The following is a 17,788-nucleotide window of genomic DNA, read 5'->3' on the forward strand; positions in this document are numbered from 1 at the left end:
AATGTTAATAATTCTCTAGCTCTGGTAATGAAACGATATTAATTGTAGACGTAGGTAAGTGATCTCAAGTTTGGATAGGTTTAAAGTGTGACCACTGCAATGTTCCAAACTTTTAATTATATTTGAAATTTTATAAATATTTTCTGTGTCAACAGATAGAATACTGTCCATCTAGGCACCAAATCTATGATTCTGATCTTAAGTCCAGGCAGGTAAAAATAGAGCTTGTCCTACGATATTGCATTGTTGTTGTATCTTATAGTGAAACTACTTAAATTAAAGTTATAGTTTTACTGTTAGAAGTACAAGTAAATTACTAGTTACTTGATCTAATAATTTGTAATCGATTCAATATCAGAACTGACTAAATATAATCTAAAACTGAATTGATTCTTAAATTATCTAGATTTGAAACTAAAGCTAAAAAAACCCAGATTTCTTAATCTACGTTTTCAGCATGACTTATAGTAAGTTTTAATATATATGATAACATCTATATTATTAAATTATTGTTTTCATCAGATTTATAATGAAAAAAAAACAATTAGCATTTATTACTAAATCAATATAAACAACAAATATTATATGACTATTATTTCATTTTGTTTAGTATGCCCTTTGGTGAGATGCTCGTTATTGTCCTTATGGATACACACATAAACATGGTTGTAAGGTTTGCTAGCTAAAGAATCAGATATTATGAAGAAAAACACTGAAATTGTTTTTAATTAATATACTCTTAGTTTTTTATTTTGGTTCAATTTTTTTTGAAATATCACAATAAAAAAATTTTAATCAATGTTTTAAATTGGTTCTTATGTACAGTGTAATAATATCCCTGGTAACCTTAAATTCTGGAATTTTGAAGTTAATAAAATATTCCCAATTAATAAGAATAATTATTAATTTAAATTCTGCAAATTTTAATTCACTCCATGGCAACCATTTTAACCACTTTTTAATAAAATATTAGGCTCCGTTTAGAATAACCTAATTAGCTAATAATTACAACATACTATAAAACATAAATGTGTTACGCAATCGTTCGTGAACAAAGAGTTTTTTTGGAAAAAATTTTGCAAATTTTGAATTTGAACGCATTCCCTTTTTTGATGAATGCATTCGAATTTAACGTTCGTTCAATTTTAAATACACTTTTTATTTTCATTTATTTGAAAAATTTAATATAAATCAGAATTTTTTTAAGAAAAATATTTGTAATCAGCTGTTTTTCCTTTTTCACATAAATTTTTTTAATAGGCCATTATTATAGTTTATTAATTTGAATATCATTGTTTATATTCTAATTTAAAAGATTAGCATAAGCATGGATACTATGATTTCATCATCTGATTCTGAAAATTTAAAATCAGATGAATTAACATTACCATGGCCCAAATATGATAAATATTTTACAGTAACATCCTTTATTGAAGGAACTAATTCAATACTTACCAAATGTAAAATATGCCCATAAACTATTATATCAGTCCCAAAATCTTCAAGTTCCAATTTAAAACGACATTTGATTGTAATATAAATATTTAATTTTATATAATATAACTAAGTAGTCAGTTAATAATTTATTTTAGATTGTTCTAAGTAAATCATTAAATTTTATATATTATACACATAGATAGAAAATGATTTAGAATTTATTTTTAATGCCATTTTTTAAAATTAGAATCTAATCTGCAAATATTATAGTATAGTAAATATTAAAATTGAATCAAATATGCATTTGCAAAATGTTTGTTAATAAACTATTTATGAAAGTGAAGAAAAAATGCATTTGGGCTATTTGACCCAACAATAACAATAGTTATTTTAAAATTAAAAAAAATTAGTGTCCTAAAATATGGTCAACCCTTACTTAGTATTAAATGGGATTAATAAAAAGTATTAAACCTATCACTATCAAATTAATTACATATATTTATTTTTTTAAAGATATGCATATATATGAAGAACAATATGTTCTTTATGCAATTATACATCCAGTATTCAAGCCTCAATGGCCATAGATAAAACTTCCACAGAACGAACCTATAAAAAATAAACTTAAAGCATTATTGAAAAAATGCATTGAAAGCCTTAGAAATGATAATGCAAGAACTGTTAATTTTGAGATATCTTTTTTGACGAAGAAGTAAAGGGTGGATTAGAGGAGGATAGCTTATCTTTTTTTGAAGCAATGGATAAAACAATAAATGTTTTTAATAAATTCCCCACATTAAAAGAGTTGTTTATTAAGTATAATACCGCATTCCCCTTATCTGCCTCTGTAGAGCGCGTTTTTAGTACAGCTTATACCGTATTAACTGCCAAGCGTTCCTGTCCATCAGATGAAAATTTTGAAAAACAATTGTAATTAAAAATTAATAAGAAAAAATTTTCATAAATAAAAATATCTCTTTATTCGTTATATTATATTGCATTTATAAATTATCAAAATAAAACTATATTATTTTTTAACATGGCTAATATATTGTGTTAAAAAAAATATAAGACATTTATTTATATTAAATTAAATTTAAAAAAAATTTATCATAAAATTTTGAACATGAACGCTTCCTTTTTTTGAAAGTGAACGTGAACGCGTTCTATTTTTGTCAATGAACGTTGAACACGTTCGATTTTTCACATAAATTTAAAACGAATAGTAAGAAAGCATTAAAATTTATATATGAAAAAATTAATATATTACAAATTTAAGATCTTATGCGCAAATTCTACAATAATAAGATTTAGGGTTATATTTTCGAATTACATATACATTTTTGATTATAAGAATAAGTAATTTTGTTATGTTAGCTTGTCGTTGCCACATCAATATATAATAAGAATATTATTATATTTTTTAAATTTTAATTTGTTAAAAATTTCATCAAAACACATAAAATTAAAACACTAAAATAGAATACAATTTCGTTATTGTGTTCCCAAAACGGAACCATAATGCATCGAAAGATTTCTATTTGAAATTTTTGACGATTATATAAAAAATTCTTTGGCTTCGTTGGTAAAATACTGAATTTTGTTATTTTAAAAAACTTATAAGTTAATGGCAAGAAATGGCCGTTTGGTTATGTGACTATTGGAATAAAAACTAAGTTAAGATTTTTGTATTTATTGATCCGTTTTATTACTACTCGAGTTAGCGGATTGATGTTTATGTTTGAGGGGAATGAAGATCAAGAAATATATGATTTCAAAAAATAATACCAAAAGCAAACTAGATGGTATTGAATATATCTAAAATAAAAAGGCGTGAATTGAAATAATAAATTGAGGTTTTCTCATGTAGTTGATTTAAAATAAGATTAAATTTAGTGTCCCCAGTCGAGCCAATTTATTAATAATTTCGGAAATATATTTTGAAGAAATAATCAATTTAAACTATTTTCCCTCATATTCTCCTAGATTGGATATATCTTGCCTCCTCATTAACGAATTTTTATATTCCCCTTCCTGCGAATTCGCTTAAACTGAAAGAGGGGATACCCAGCAATCAATGCAAAAATTTGAAGCGAAGTATACTAAGTACTCTGTATTTTTGTATACTTATCCCTGAATTCGCGCTAACTGCTAATGAGGCGTATAAAAATCGGTACTCCTTTATGTAAAATATTTTACGGTTGGGCCAGAATATTTTTACATAACTATTTATCGGCTGGGCAAAATTATTATTGGCCAGGTTGAAAAATATTCAGGGCTTTTTTCTAAACTGTAAACTATCTGAAATGTGTTGCCTTTATTGGAGACATCAGTGCCAAATCATAAGGCGGCTTGATTTTGCATATATTCATAGACATTCAAAGATTGGATTGGGAAATTTAAAAACATAATTAATAGAAGAATAAATTTATTCACATGTGTTTTTTTGGTAATAAAAATAGAATTTGACATTTTGGTGAAGGAAGATTTTTGTGAAAATCAATAAGTATATTTTTGCAAAATAAAGAGCAATTTTTGGTCAAGGATATTTTACTGTTTTTTTTCGAAACAAAGTATTTCGCTTTTTTTTGAGTGACATTTTTGCTATTACTAGTAAAATGGCAAGACAGGGTATGTATATAAATCAATGGTCATATTTCATATTCAATTATTATTTCCTGCCAATATATTGGTCTCCAATTAGTCATTTTTACTCAAAAAATTGAAATTCAAATTATGGCAGTATAATTATGTATTCTACCATCCCTTTACCCTCAAAGTAGCCTATCCTTATATCTCATTGCTCCATCTGCCTACAATCGTCTTTAGCTATTGATCATTTTCTTGTCAACCATGTCTAATGCTATATCTAAAATTCCTTTATTAATTTATACCTAAAAATCTTTTAATTCTAAAATATATATCTAATTATCTTCTTTTTATCATTTCGCGTTTATTTCTTATTTTCTTGTCCTCTACAAAGCTCACATCCTTTTTTTTTAAAAAAACTACTGAAATATAAATATCTCTTTTTGCACATAGGTTGATAAAAAGACAATGAAATCGAATCATTATATTTTTCGCACCCACGTTGTTAAACAACCACTGAACTTTAGTTTTCACACCCACGTTTTTGAACAACCAATGAAATCTAATTATAGTTTTTTGCACACCTATTGTTGAAAAGCAACTGACATATATATTTCTAATGCATGTTTTTCTTTCTGCTCTTAATGTTGCATAATTGATATAAAATCTTATCAATGATCCAAAATAAAATTCCGGATCTCTAATTGAGCTAGATTGCGGCATGAATTTTTTAATGATGAAAGCCGTTTTACTTTACGAAGACTTTAGTTAATCAGCAACCTAATATTTTACTAAATATTATCAACTTTGACGTATCTTATTCACCTATCAGATCATTGAGGCTGTTTTATCTATCACAACCCTTAAAATAAAAGTTAAATGTTAATAAGAATTAATTATAACATCAACATATTTTCTAACAATAATTTTATATTCGTTTTAGTCTCTATTCTTCTTCTTAGAATCTTTTTTAACCAAACTATTTGCATTCATTTCAATCTTTTATCTTAATCTCCGCATATTTTCAATTATAGTTTCTTTTTGCACATCTTGAAATTATTTAATCTCCACAATTTATATTACTTTTTATTTGTCACAGTTATCTCTAGTGATCAATTATTTAATAACATATAATAATTCTAAAATCTAAAATATCTTATAGTCTCGATAAGATTCTGTTAAATTCCGTTGGTTTCTAAGTTTACCAATAACTTAAATTATCGCCTAATAACTATAATAAAACTTCTTTATATCTTATCTACTATGAATTCTACATGAGATCTAACTGAGCTACCGTTTAATAATTTTATTCTTTTTCAATATACGTCTTTAAAATTTGATTTAAATAACTCTAAATATTTTTTTTATCCAAAGTAAATTTTATTTCAAAATTATAAAAATATATACGTCTTTTAAATTTTATTTTTTTTCTAAATATATTTTGACAAGTAGTAAGAAACTTTAATAAGTTAAGGTTAAAGACCCTGTAACCTATAATTATAAGGTTGCTAAAAATAATCATGTATATATATAAAAATATGAATAAATAATTTACTATCACTTTATTGCATGACTAATGTACCTAGACTGACGATGTATTCATAATAATGCATTTGAAAGCGTCGTTGAATGCAAATCAGCTGGATCCGCCATTTTGGTAACCAGTATAGTAATTATCCTCATGTTAGAAACTAATATTAAATTGCTAACTTGCTTCCTTATTATCTCGATGATCAGGCAATTCTTTAATAAAGTTTACGTCAGATATAGGAATTAATTGGCCACTGGTTTAAAATTTTTAATAATGATATGTGTAACCAAAATGGCGTCCATAGCTGTTTTTATTGATGTACATTTTTAATGAATGCATAGTAAGTTTAGGTATTACATTACTATATGTCATTGGATCCAACGTAATTGTAAAATAATAAGATGTATAAATTAAAAAGCTAAAATAAAAATATAAAGAATATACCAAAAATTGAAAACTGAAGTATATTTACAAAATCTCAAATAATCCTCATTTACATAGTCTGTAATATGAAATTAAGCAATATCGTAATAATTCTAATTTGCATAAGTAAATATTTATATCATAAAAATGTGCACTGCTATTTTTAATATAGATATATTGTTAATTATTAATAAATCATTTCCAAAAAAGTAGCTAAAATTATTAATGATTCTGTGTAGCTTATGGAAAACTTTGGGGGAAAATGTATTTGTGTCTTTACGATGAATCCATTTAAAATTTGTATAGGTATTGATTCCAATACTGTTAAAAGAATCATAAATCTGAAAGAAAAGAAAGTAAACTCTAAGACACTGTACAATGAAATAAAATAAGTTAAAAAAACATTCATGGATAAAAGAAGGTTTAAAAATTTTTCTAATTTGTTCAAATGTTTGTAATTATATATAATTATTACCCTGCTCTCTTCTTCGAAAAATGCCATAACTTTTTCAAAAGGGAATGAAAATTAGAAATAAGGCTGTAAATTGATAGGAGGAAAAATGAAAATTTAATTGCGCAGGTGAAAAAAATCATGCGAGAGAATAGTTGGGGTACCCATATTATGCCTCAATTTAGAAACACTATATATTAAAGCGGGGGGGGGGGGGGGTCACAGAATTTAAACATGGGATTACGTTTTTTTCCCTTTACATATACATTACTGATCTACGTAGATTTTTATTTTCATCGCTTTATGTTTAGCATATTGCTCATATATAGTAATATCACTCTGCTAGTATAGTTAAAAAGCTCGATTCCGGTTTACTTTATAAAACGGTCCGATTAAGATTATAACAAAAATAATATTGTGTAAGCTTGGGCTTTTACTTGCAAAATCTTGAGGCTTACGCAATTTTATTTTGACTAAAATCTTAATCGGGCGGTTTTTAAAAATTGACCCAGATCGGACTTTTTAACAACAATAAAATTATCTAAATAACTTTTGTAAGCTCGGTTTTTATATTCACGATGCTAGCTTTGAACGAGTCCATTCCAGGATTTAATTTTGACAATTGCAAAAGGTTTATTATTTATTAAATATTATTGCTTATGTGGATCTTAGAAACATACATTTACTAAATAATAATGCCATAAAGTCAAAATTTATTAAAACGGGTACAACAATTGCTGGAGCAATATTTAAGGTTATGACAACTGCTATATATTAAATTAATATTTCTTTAGGATGGTGTTATACTAGCATCTGATACAAGAGCTACAGAAGGTGATATAATAGCGGAAAAGGAATGCCAAAAATTACATTACTTGGCTCCAAATATATAGTAAATTTTTAAAACTATATTATTTAAATAAATTTTATATAGTGCTGCTGGTTGTGGGGTTGCTGCCGATTTACACCATTTAACCTTGATGATATCTGCAAGATTGGAATTATTAAGAATGAACATGGATGATAGACAAATTAGGGTTGTAACTGTTAATCGTATTTTTAAACAGCTTCTTTTTAGGTAAATTTATAATATTAATTTTTTTAAAATAACTATTATTTATATCTTTTACTTTATATGAATATATATTCCCAATAATTAATCAAAATTTTTTTTAATTTACTTTAATTCTGGAATATTTAACTAAATATTGAGTTATCTTAATATTAAATTTGTAAAATTTTTATAACCTTAGAAGTAAACAGTATAATTTTTCAGAATAAACAGCATGAAAATAATTTAATCGGGGTAATAATTTGCATGGTACTGAGGCACTAATTGCCTTGTTGCATTCATTAAGCCAATTTATGGTCATAAATCAAGGGGGGGGGGTGATGTTCAAATGTCTGCCCTATCTTTTTTTATATGATTAGACATATATATGCTTTATTAAGGACAAATGAAATGTACCACCCCCCCCCCCCCAACCTCTAATTTTGTTAAGGGATATACTGATTTACTACCAACCTGATTTGATATTTACTGATATATATTTCAAACAGCACTGATACCAATATTTACATTGATTTTTTTTATTATTATTTTATATAATACAAAATAATGGAATAATGAAAAATTGTGAATACATTTTTTTTAAAAAAGCATTTTAATAAGAATATTTACTTATCTTTTCTCTTCAAAATCAAGAAAAGCCTCAAAACTTTAAAATTCTAAAAATATATTATTCTTTAAATTTGTATATAAAGGTTTATATTTATAAGATATATGATAAATATTGTCTAATTTTATTAAGTAATAGCCTAAAGAATATTCATATCCTTAGTTCCATATTTTTTTTAATGATGATCAGAATTTTCTATTTTTAGCCATAATAAAAACAAGTGCAATATTAAATGCTAGCACACTATGTATATTCATATCAAATTTTCTTTTTAATATCTTTATTTGAATAAAAAGTAAAAACAAATTAAATATCAATTAATAAAATATAAAATTATTTAAATTATAATATTGGATATTTGTATCTATAAAGATAAGAGAATAAAATTTAAATTGCATATTTTTGACTTAATAAAAAAAATTGACAGATTTAAAAAATAATATATATTAAAATAAAATTATACCAAAGCTAATAATTTAAAATTACATGATTTTTATTTACTATAAGTTCTTTCTTAATTAAAAAAATGGAATATAAACCATTGATAATTAAAAGTACATAGCAAAAATTTTGAGTAAATTTTTATATTAGTTTATTAATATTATTTACTTCTATCATTAAAAAGTATAAAAGAACATTTTTATTTTATAAGTGGTGCATTCCTTCACACTTTATGGGGGATATGTAAATTTTTTACTAGAAAAGGAAATTAGTTCAAAATTAAATAATAATTTATTTTTTAACATGATCAGACTTGTAAAATCTTTACTTGATTAGTGGGATTTAAGGTATTATAGCCCTTTATGGTCAGGTCCAGTCTGACTTCAGTTTGGCCTTATGACCTGGGCTTAATTTTTTAAAATATTTAAACCTGGCAAAGACTCTTTAAAAAAATTGTCTGATTTCTAAAAGCTAACCTTCAATTTTAAACATTTTTTTATGATTTTATAATATTTTTAAAATAATTATCCAAGATACTCTTATGATAGAAAAATTATCTATTGGGAATTATTAATTTTTTAAAAATTTACAAAATTACTTTTTTTATTTTCAACAATATTTTTTGCTAAACCTCACCCTTTTAATTAAATAATATTTTATTAGAAAGTATCATTTTTTTTAAATTCTCCAAAATTTACTTTTAGTCATTTATGAAAAAATGTATTATTATAAAATTTTTTATAATAAAATATTAATTGAAAAAAATAATATTATAGAAAATATATTAATAACACTATTAATAAAATGATTTAATACTTGTTTGCTTCCTATTCCCCCAAAAAGGTAGGCAGAGTCAGACCTAGTAGTCGATTAAAAACGGCCCTATTAAGATTGTTTAAGTTCAGATTATTTTTTTTCAATTTATTTCTCTTATTTCAAAATTTATATCCAAATTACAACAAAATATTTAATTTATTAGAATATTAAAATATAATTAAATTTATATCCCAAGAATTAAAAAAGTAATATTATAAATCTAATAATCATAATTTTATAAAAAATATATGATTAATATATTTTATAAAATATGTATATAATTATTTTTAAATAACTACAATATGTCCACCCCTAACGGGCCAAGGACATATATCTTCGAAATAATCAAAAAATATATATATTTGTACTATCTAGAATCTAAGATAGGTATGGATTATTTTAGGGCTGTGCTGATCCACATATTTTTCACCGATTCGATATTTTCCGATATTGCTTCTAAGCCGATCCGATATTTTTACTGATTTTTAATCACCCCCGTTTAAACAAAATGTAATTAAGAAATCATCGAATTATGAATTTAATTTAATTTTTTTATTTCTACAATTAAGACTATAATAAAAAAAATATATATTTAATAATATATCCATTTTATGTTAGAATTATAAAATTGTAATATTTAATATATAAATTTTTTTTAATAAATATGAGAGCCTCTAGATTTTTTGCGAATAAGCTTCTACGAAATGGACTATCTATATCTCGTGCCGTACTGAAGGCAGACTCAGATGATTCCGCAGATAACGCATTTTGCAAAATAATCTTTGCCTTTTGTAAAATATTTCCATAATTCAGATACCATATTTTAAAAAAATTCTTTTATTTAAAGTATAAATAAAAAAATTGACGTTATTTAAAAAGATTTAAATAAATAAAACTTTGGGTGTTCCTTTCTATTTTTATAAAAAAAACTTTTAAATACTATAAATCTATTTTAAAAAGAAATATAATTTAAAAAAATTATTTAGAAAATATTATAATAATGTAAAATAAATATACATAACATAAAATAACAAAAAATAACAAAAAAAGAAAATTTAAAAGATCGGATCGGGTTTTTGCAGGTATCGGTCCGATCCGATATTTTCGAAAAACGCTAAATATCTATAACGATCCGATCCGATATTTAATATCAGCACAGCCCTAGATTATTTTTCATTGAAGCATAGCTGCTTCTTCCATTTCACTAATATTTGTTATCATTGTATTTTGGCTTTTCTCTTCTGAGTATTCATTCGTTTCATTATTATTTTTCTTTTCTCCATTTCTTTGATGATTCATTAGAAACCCTATTCGATTATCATATCGTCTTATGGTTGAATTTCTTAATTCGGAATTTCTTAGATCCATATTATAATTGTTTGCACCCATCTCATTCCTTCTTCTGAATCTGACATAATGGTTGTTGATGATTTAACGCATAAGATGGTACATCACAATCCATCATTAGATGTTGAAATGAATGGCATCGAAAACATTGTCGTGCATTAGAAGATGTTAGACCTTGCATAGCATATTTGGTATGCTTTTACTATTATTATTTTTTTTTTCTTTGTCATTCCCATTATATTTACAACTTTTTTTGGTTTTGGTATAATGATCACTCGTAAATAAAAAGGTCCGCAATCTACTAATGGTAAATCTTTATTTTACGTACGTTTTTTACGATATTAAATTAATTATTTATAAAAAAAATTATAATTTACTAAATTAAATTAATTAATTTCATAAAAAAAGATTTTTTTTACAATACAAATAAAATGTTATGATTTTAATTTGTTAATTTTTATAATTTTCCAGAAATCATAATGATATTAATTAATATAAACTTTCACACTTTTGTATATATCATCAAAAATATGCATATCAAAAATTAAATAAGTTCAAACTGCAAAACATTAATAAACAATTTCACACATGTGTATACTATCACCAAATGTGCATATCGAAAAATTAAATAAATTAAAAATGAGACACATTATGTTAACACATTCTTAAGATTTTATTTCTTTATTCCTTTGATGGTTTGACTCACAAAAGTTATCCACAATAGATAATCATATAAAATATTTTATTTCATACTTGTCTCTTTCTTTTCTTCTAAAGAATCATTGAGAAATTGAAGTATAGCAAATTAAATTTTAACTTACAATAAAAACTTCACAATTAATTACACACATGTTAAATCTTCTCCGATTGAGAAAATCAATGAGAAATTAAAATTAAAACTATTTTCAAATCATTCTCTTATCACATTAATAGATTAAAATATTTCCTAAGAAAGAATTGAAATAATATTCTGATATCATAAAAAAAATATTTTATAAAACTAAGTATGTATAATAACGATTTACCATTAGTAAATTTCGGACCTTTTTATTTACAAATGATCATTATTCAATTAAATCCAAAAAAAGTTGCAAATATATTGGGAATGACAAAGAAAAAAATAATAATAGTAAAAAGTAAGGCTGTGCCGATATTAAATATCGAATCAAATCAACACCGATATTTAGCGTTTTCCAAAAATATCGGATCGGGTCGATATCTGTAAAAACCCGTTCGATCCGATTTTTTTACTTTTCTTTTTTTGTTATGTATATTTATTTTACATTGTTATAATATTTTCTAAATAATTTTTTTTAAACAATGCAAATGCACAACACCCGCTAAATTTTATTTAAAAGTTTTTTTTATAAACATAGAAAGGAACTCCCAAAGTTTTATTTATTTTAAATCTTTATAAATAATAACGCCAATTTTATTATTTATACTTTAAATAAAAGAACTTTTTAAATATGGTATCTGAATTATGGATATATTTTACAAAAGACAAAGATAAATTTGCAAAATGCGTTATCTGCGGAGTCATCTGAGTCTGCCTTCAGTACGGCAGGGGATATAGATAGTCTATATCTTAGAAGCTTATTGCCATAAATATAGAGGCTCTCTTATTTATTTTAAAAAATATTATAATTTTATATATTAAATATATATATTTTTAAATTAAATGCATAATTCGATTTTTTGCATAAAAAATATTGATTTTTTAATTATATTTGGTTCAAAGGAGGGTGGTAAAAAATCAGTATAGGTTTTGAAGCAATGTAGGAAAATATCGGATTGGATAGGTGAAAAATATATGGATCGGCACAGCCCTAGTAAAAAGAATACCAAATAAGCCTTGCAAGGTCCACCATCTAATGTACGACATTGCATCAATGCCAATCATTTCAAATCTAATGATATGTGATATACCATCTTATGCATTAAATCATCAACAACCAATATGTCAGATTCAGAAGAAGAAAATGAGGCCAGTGGGTGCAAACAATTATAACATGGATCTAAGAAATTTTGATCAAGAAATTCAACCATAAGAAGATATGATAACCGAATAGGGTTTCCAATGAATCATCAAGGAGATGGAGAAAAGAAAAATAATAATGAAACGAATGAATACTCAGAAGATATAAGCCAAAATACAATGATAACAAATATTAGTGAAATAGAAGAAGTAGCTATGCTTCAATAAAAAAATAATCCATACCTAGGTTCATTAGCAACCAAATGATTCTTTGATTCTAGATAGTACATACATATATTTTTTGATTACTTATGTCCTCGGCCCAATAGGGTGAACATGTTGTAATTATTTAAAAATAATTATATATTTTTTTTTAAATAATATGTCAATCATACATTTTTTTAAAAATTATGATTATTAGATTGATAAAACTTTCACTTTTTTAATTCTTGGGAAATAAATTTTATTGTTTTAATATTCTTGTAATAAATTTAATATTTTGTTGTAATTTGGTTATAAATTTTGAAATAAAAGAATAATTACAACAAAGATAATAACCAAAATAATATTACGTAAGCCTTGAAATTTTGCTCATAGGTGGCAGAAAGGTATAGATATCTATTTGCCAAATCTCGAGGCTTGCATAATATTATTTTCGCTAAAATCTTGATCGGACCGTTTATAAAAATCGACTCAAATTGGGCTTTTTAACAATACTAGTCAGACCTAATTATTATTTTAATTTCCTCGCCAAACAGACTTGGACATCTTTAAATAAATAAGGCTGGATTTGGACAAAATTTTTTTAGAATTCTCTGAAATTATCTAGGATTTTTTTAAAAAAATCTGAGTTAGACTTAGTGGTAAAATTTAGATTTCTCTGAATTTGAGTAAATTATAACAATGTATAAGTAGAAGTAAGACATACACATATGCATTAAAGCTTTGCATTGAACTGGTTTTTTCATCCTATATGAATTTTTTAAAAATGTGGGACCATCTTTAAGATTATTCTGGAAAGGACACGTTTCCAGAACTGGGTTGGGAAATATTCTGCTTTAAAGGATGAAGTCCATGTTTGATTCTTTTGTCAAATAAAATAGTTTTATGGTTCACTATTGGTGTTTTATTCTCACTACCCAAATTAATAAAATTAAGTTGTGATAATTTTGTCCAAACATTACTTAAAAAGATTTTTATGAATATTCATTGTAGTTTTGCCTTTCCTGAGTTCATTGATATATATTGCTTGATATTAATGCATTAATGCCAAAATATATGCTTAAATATCTTAATTCACAAATTTGATTCATTGGCCTCATCATATTTACATGTTAAGTATTCCATTATTCTGGCATTTCTTCATTTAATCTTAAATTTTATTTTAATACTATACATAAATTATTTATGTTACTTTAATTTTTTTATTTATGCATAATTTAAATAAAATTTATAATATATTATATAGACATGGAGGACATTTAGGAGTGGGTTTTATAATTGGTGGAGTAGACTTAACTGGTTCTCATTTATATAGTGTTGCACCCCATGGATCAACTGATAAATTACCTTTTATGGCATCTGGTTTGATTATTTATACATTTATTTAGGTTTATGTTACTATTTCTTGGAATACTTGTTTTATTGCACTTGTTTCACAATGAAAAGATAACTATTATTTAATTTATTATTAAACAAAAACATTTTTTAATCTTGTTTATTTATAATGGTACACAAAGAATATTTATTTATTTATTTTGCCAAATATATTTTGATCCCAGGATCTGGAACATTTGCTGCTCTTTCAGTTTTGGAGGACCGATGGAGGCCTGATATGAATGTATAAATAGATTATAACTTTACATATATATATTTATATATTATGATTATGTTCAAAATTAGGTATGTATTATAAATAATACTCACAAAGGATTCCCCTATTAAAAATTCTGATCATATTTTTATTTTGCTTTTTTTAAAATATGTAATAGAACAATTGGAACACTATTTTAGTAATTGGTTATAAAACTAAAATTATCAAAAATTTTCTTTTAGTTTTTTAAAAAAATTTTTTTTTATCATAATGTATTGCAGCTTGAAGACGGGAAAAAGTTGTTATGCGATGCCATAACATCCGGTATTTTAAATGATCTCTTTTCAGGAACTCAAGTTGATCTATGCATCATAACTAAGGATAAATCGGAACTTCTTAGACCATACAAAGTTATATCAGAAAAGGGAAAGAGGTATTGTGTTAATATTTACTAGAGACCTGCAGGCCCCGATCAAAGCCCAGCCAAGGTATGCGGGGCCATATAAATTTTTTTAACCTGGGTCAAGCTGGCCAGAAAACATTTTTAGATCAACTTAGACTTAGTCAAAAAATTAATTTTTTCTATGCACCTGGGCCTTTCAAAAATTTAGATATAGTAATTTAATTTATACCTAAACTACAAAAAAGATAAACAATACAATATAATAACCAAATCCATCTAATATTCGTAGTTTTTTTATAGAGATTATTAAATTCTTAATCATTAGAAGAAAATAAACTACAGTATAAAAAAGCCACATCATTTTAAAACCTGGACACAAGCCTGAAAATTTAAAACCCAGGCCCAAAACTAATAATTTTAAATAATTTGGGCTGGGCCAAAAAAAAATAAATTTACAAACCCCAGCTGTGCAATTGGTTCTTCTGTAGGTCTCTAATATTTATATGAGATTTAAAATATAATTTGCCATTAGTAGCATTATCAGCATTATAATGCCTATGCAATAGATTTAAAAATTAAAAGCTCTCAACTTTTTATAAAATTATCATGTTTTTTTTAAATGTAAAATCGGAATATATTATTTAAAAAATTCTTATACTTATTTTATATTAATCATTTTTTATATTATATTTTAGAGAAGGGAATTACACGTTTAAGAAGGGAACCACCGCTATTTTGAACCAAGTTGTTCATAAATTTAAATTGGACATTGTAGATGAAGACGAAATTAGAATGGACACCCATTAATTATCGAAATTAATTGGAAATGGAAATCTGCTTGTTTTATTTTAATCGAATTATCTTTAATTTTTATTTGATATTTTTCTAAAATAAAAATTATAACCCTCAATAAATCGAAAGTTATTTAATTTATACATTTTAGAAGGACATTTTTGAGTTAAAGTTCATAGGAAACTCATTTTATGCCAAACTTATACCTTGAGTTGTGAAACTGGTTTAGTAGTAAAAAGCGTGTAGTAGAATCTGTATTTTGTAAAGTTAAACGTTGAGAACGTGACAAAAAGCTCTAACGAAATAATTGATGCGCTGAGATTATAATGTATGGTTGATTAGTGTAAAGTACAAATGTGCAACATATCTTTCTTACAAATACTGTTATGCAAATATTAGTCTGAATAGGCTGAGCTAGCGTTTACTAGTTGTAAGAATGATGATTGCAAATATGTAACATGTTTTCGACTTTTGGTAGAAATTTAATTGATGCAACTCTAATATTGGAATGATGTGTTTGCTTCGGTGCAAGTCGAGTATTGTGAATATCAAAATCATATAACTTTGATTTCGCTTCAACTTGGTCAATATTTTCTCACTTTTCTTAGTTATAATTTCTTCCTGTGGCCATCTTATTAAATTCTTTCGTTCAATAGTTCCATTTGTAATCATTAGTGCTGCATTAGATTGTGATGATGAATCAGTTATTAAGAATAATATAGTTGACCCAGTTAGTGTATTTAAAAAACAAATTATAGTAAATAACATCAATTTTTTCATGAAAATTTATTTTTATTTGCATAACACGCCTTTTTTTAGTGTACAAAATATTCTGAGGGGCCTGGCAAAGTTACCTTTCTATAGCGAAATAACTTGTAGCTTAAATGCTGATTGACTGTTAATAAATGCAGCATTTCCACAGATTGGAAAAGAAGTATTTTCTTCCCCATTTTACAAAGAAAAGTTTATAATGTTGGTTTGTGGGTCACATTAGCCTGTCCTCCCATCCAAGCTGGATTTCGAATTTAATTTTTCTATGGGCTTGGGCTAGGTTTGAGCTAAAGATTTTGATTTTTTTTTATTAAGCTGGACGGAATTAAAGATTATCTGAGTTGGCTAAAAAACATGAAATCCCGGCTATTAGTACATTAGTGTTTTTATACTTCAAAACATTTGGAAAAATTATAATAGTAGAAAAAATTGACGGAATATTGTTTTTAGTTTATTATTATTAAATCATCATTTTATATTTATATATATTTATCGATTTTAATTAAAATAATATCAAATTAAGATTATACTTGATGTATTTTAATTAGTAACACATTAGAGGAACGAGTCACATCGGGTCAAGGAATTTAAAAATTAATTAGGTCTATGTTTTAAATTTATTCCTATGATAGAGAATGAAAATATGTACACTTCGATAAAAAAATTAATATACCAAAGCGTAAACTCTATTCTATCTATTGTCTGCTAACATAAGATTAACTTTTTTAAAAAATATTTTGTGATGAGTGAGGTTTGGGGCACACGTCATACCGCAGGACTTTTTATCAAAAAATAATTTATATGGTGGTTAAATTTTTTGGACTGAAAATTGAAATAGATTAAAAAATAAAATTATTTTATATTAGATAAGTTAGTCAGTTATGTTTGAGATATTATAGCTGATGTAACTGAGAAATTTGGGGCTTGTAAACGATATCGATGAATTCTAGTATCTTTTTCAATTATAGTCCGTCTTAAATTTTTTTGGTAAATTATCCTTAATTCAATACACCTATTATTGTGGTAATTGAGAAAATCTAAAATAAAAGGAAGAAACAAATTAGTATAATTAAAAACAAAATTTAAACATTTCAAGATTTTAAAGTTTTATTCATAACCATAAACTATAAATACTAATTATCAAATAAAAGTAAAAAATTATAAGAGAAATATTAAAAGAAAGTAAAAAAATATAAGAAAAAGTTAATAAAAAAAGAAAATTATATGCGAAAAAAAAAGTGAACAACTCCAATTGTTAAACTTAAAGTATGAAATATCTACAATTATCACGCGTCATCTCATTTAAATAATCTAGGG

General features: G+C 24.9%; 1 protein-coding gene across 1 annotated transcript; it reads left to right on the plus strand.

Moving 5' to 3' along the window:
* The first annotated feature begins 6,984 nt into the window (after window positions 1–6,984).
* Window positions 6,985–15,817, plus strand: LOC135923958 (proteasome subunit beta type-7-like). Its single transcript, XM_065458990.1, has 8 exons — window positions 6,985–7,062; window positions 7,104–7,185; window positions 7,226–7,323; window positions 7,366–7,509; window positions 14,161–14,276; window positions 14,474–14,532; window positions 14,787–14,938; window positions 15,604–15,817. Exons 1-8 carry the CDS (start codon window positions 7,010–7,012, stop codon window positions 15,713–15,715), a joined length of 816 nt encoding a protein of 271 aa, XP_065315062.1. The 5' UTR covers window positions 6,985–7,009; the 3' UTR covers window positions 15,716–15,817.
* The last annotated feature ends 1,971 nt before the right edge of the window (window positions 15,818–17,788 follow it).

This window comes from Gordionus sp. m RMFG-2023, chromosome 2, assembly GCF_954871325.1.
Source record: "Gordionus sp. m RMFG-2023 chromosome 2, tfGorSpeb1-WG-v2, whole genome shotgun sequence".
NCBI classification, from domain to species: Eukaryota; Metazoa; Nematomorpha; class Gordioida; order Chordodea; family Parachordodidae; genus Gordionus; species Gordionus sp. m RMFG-2023.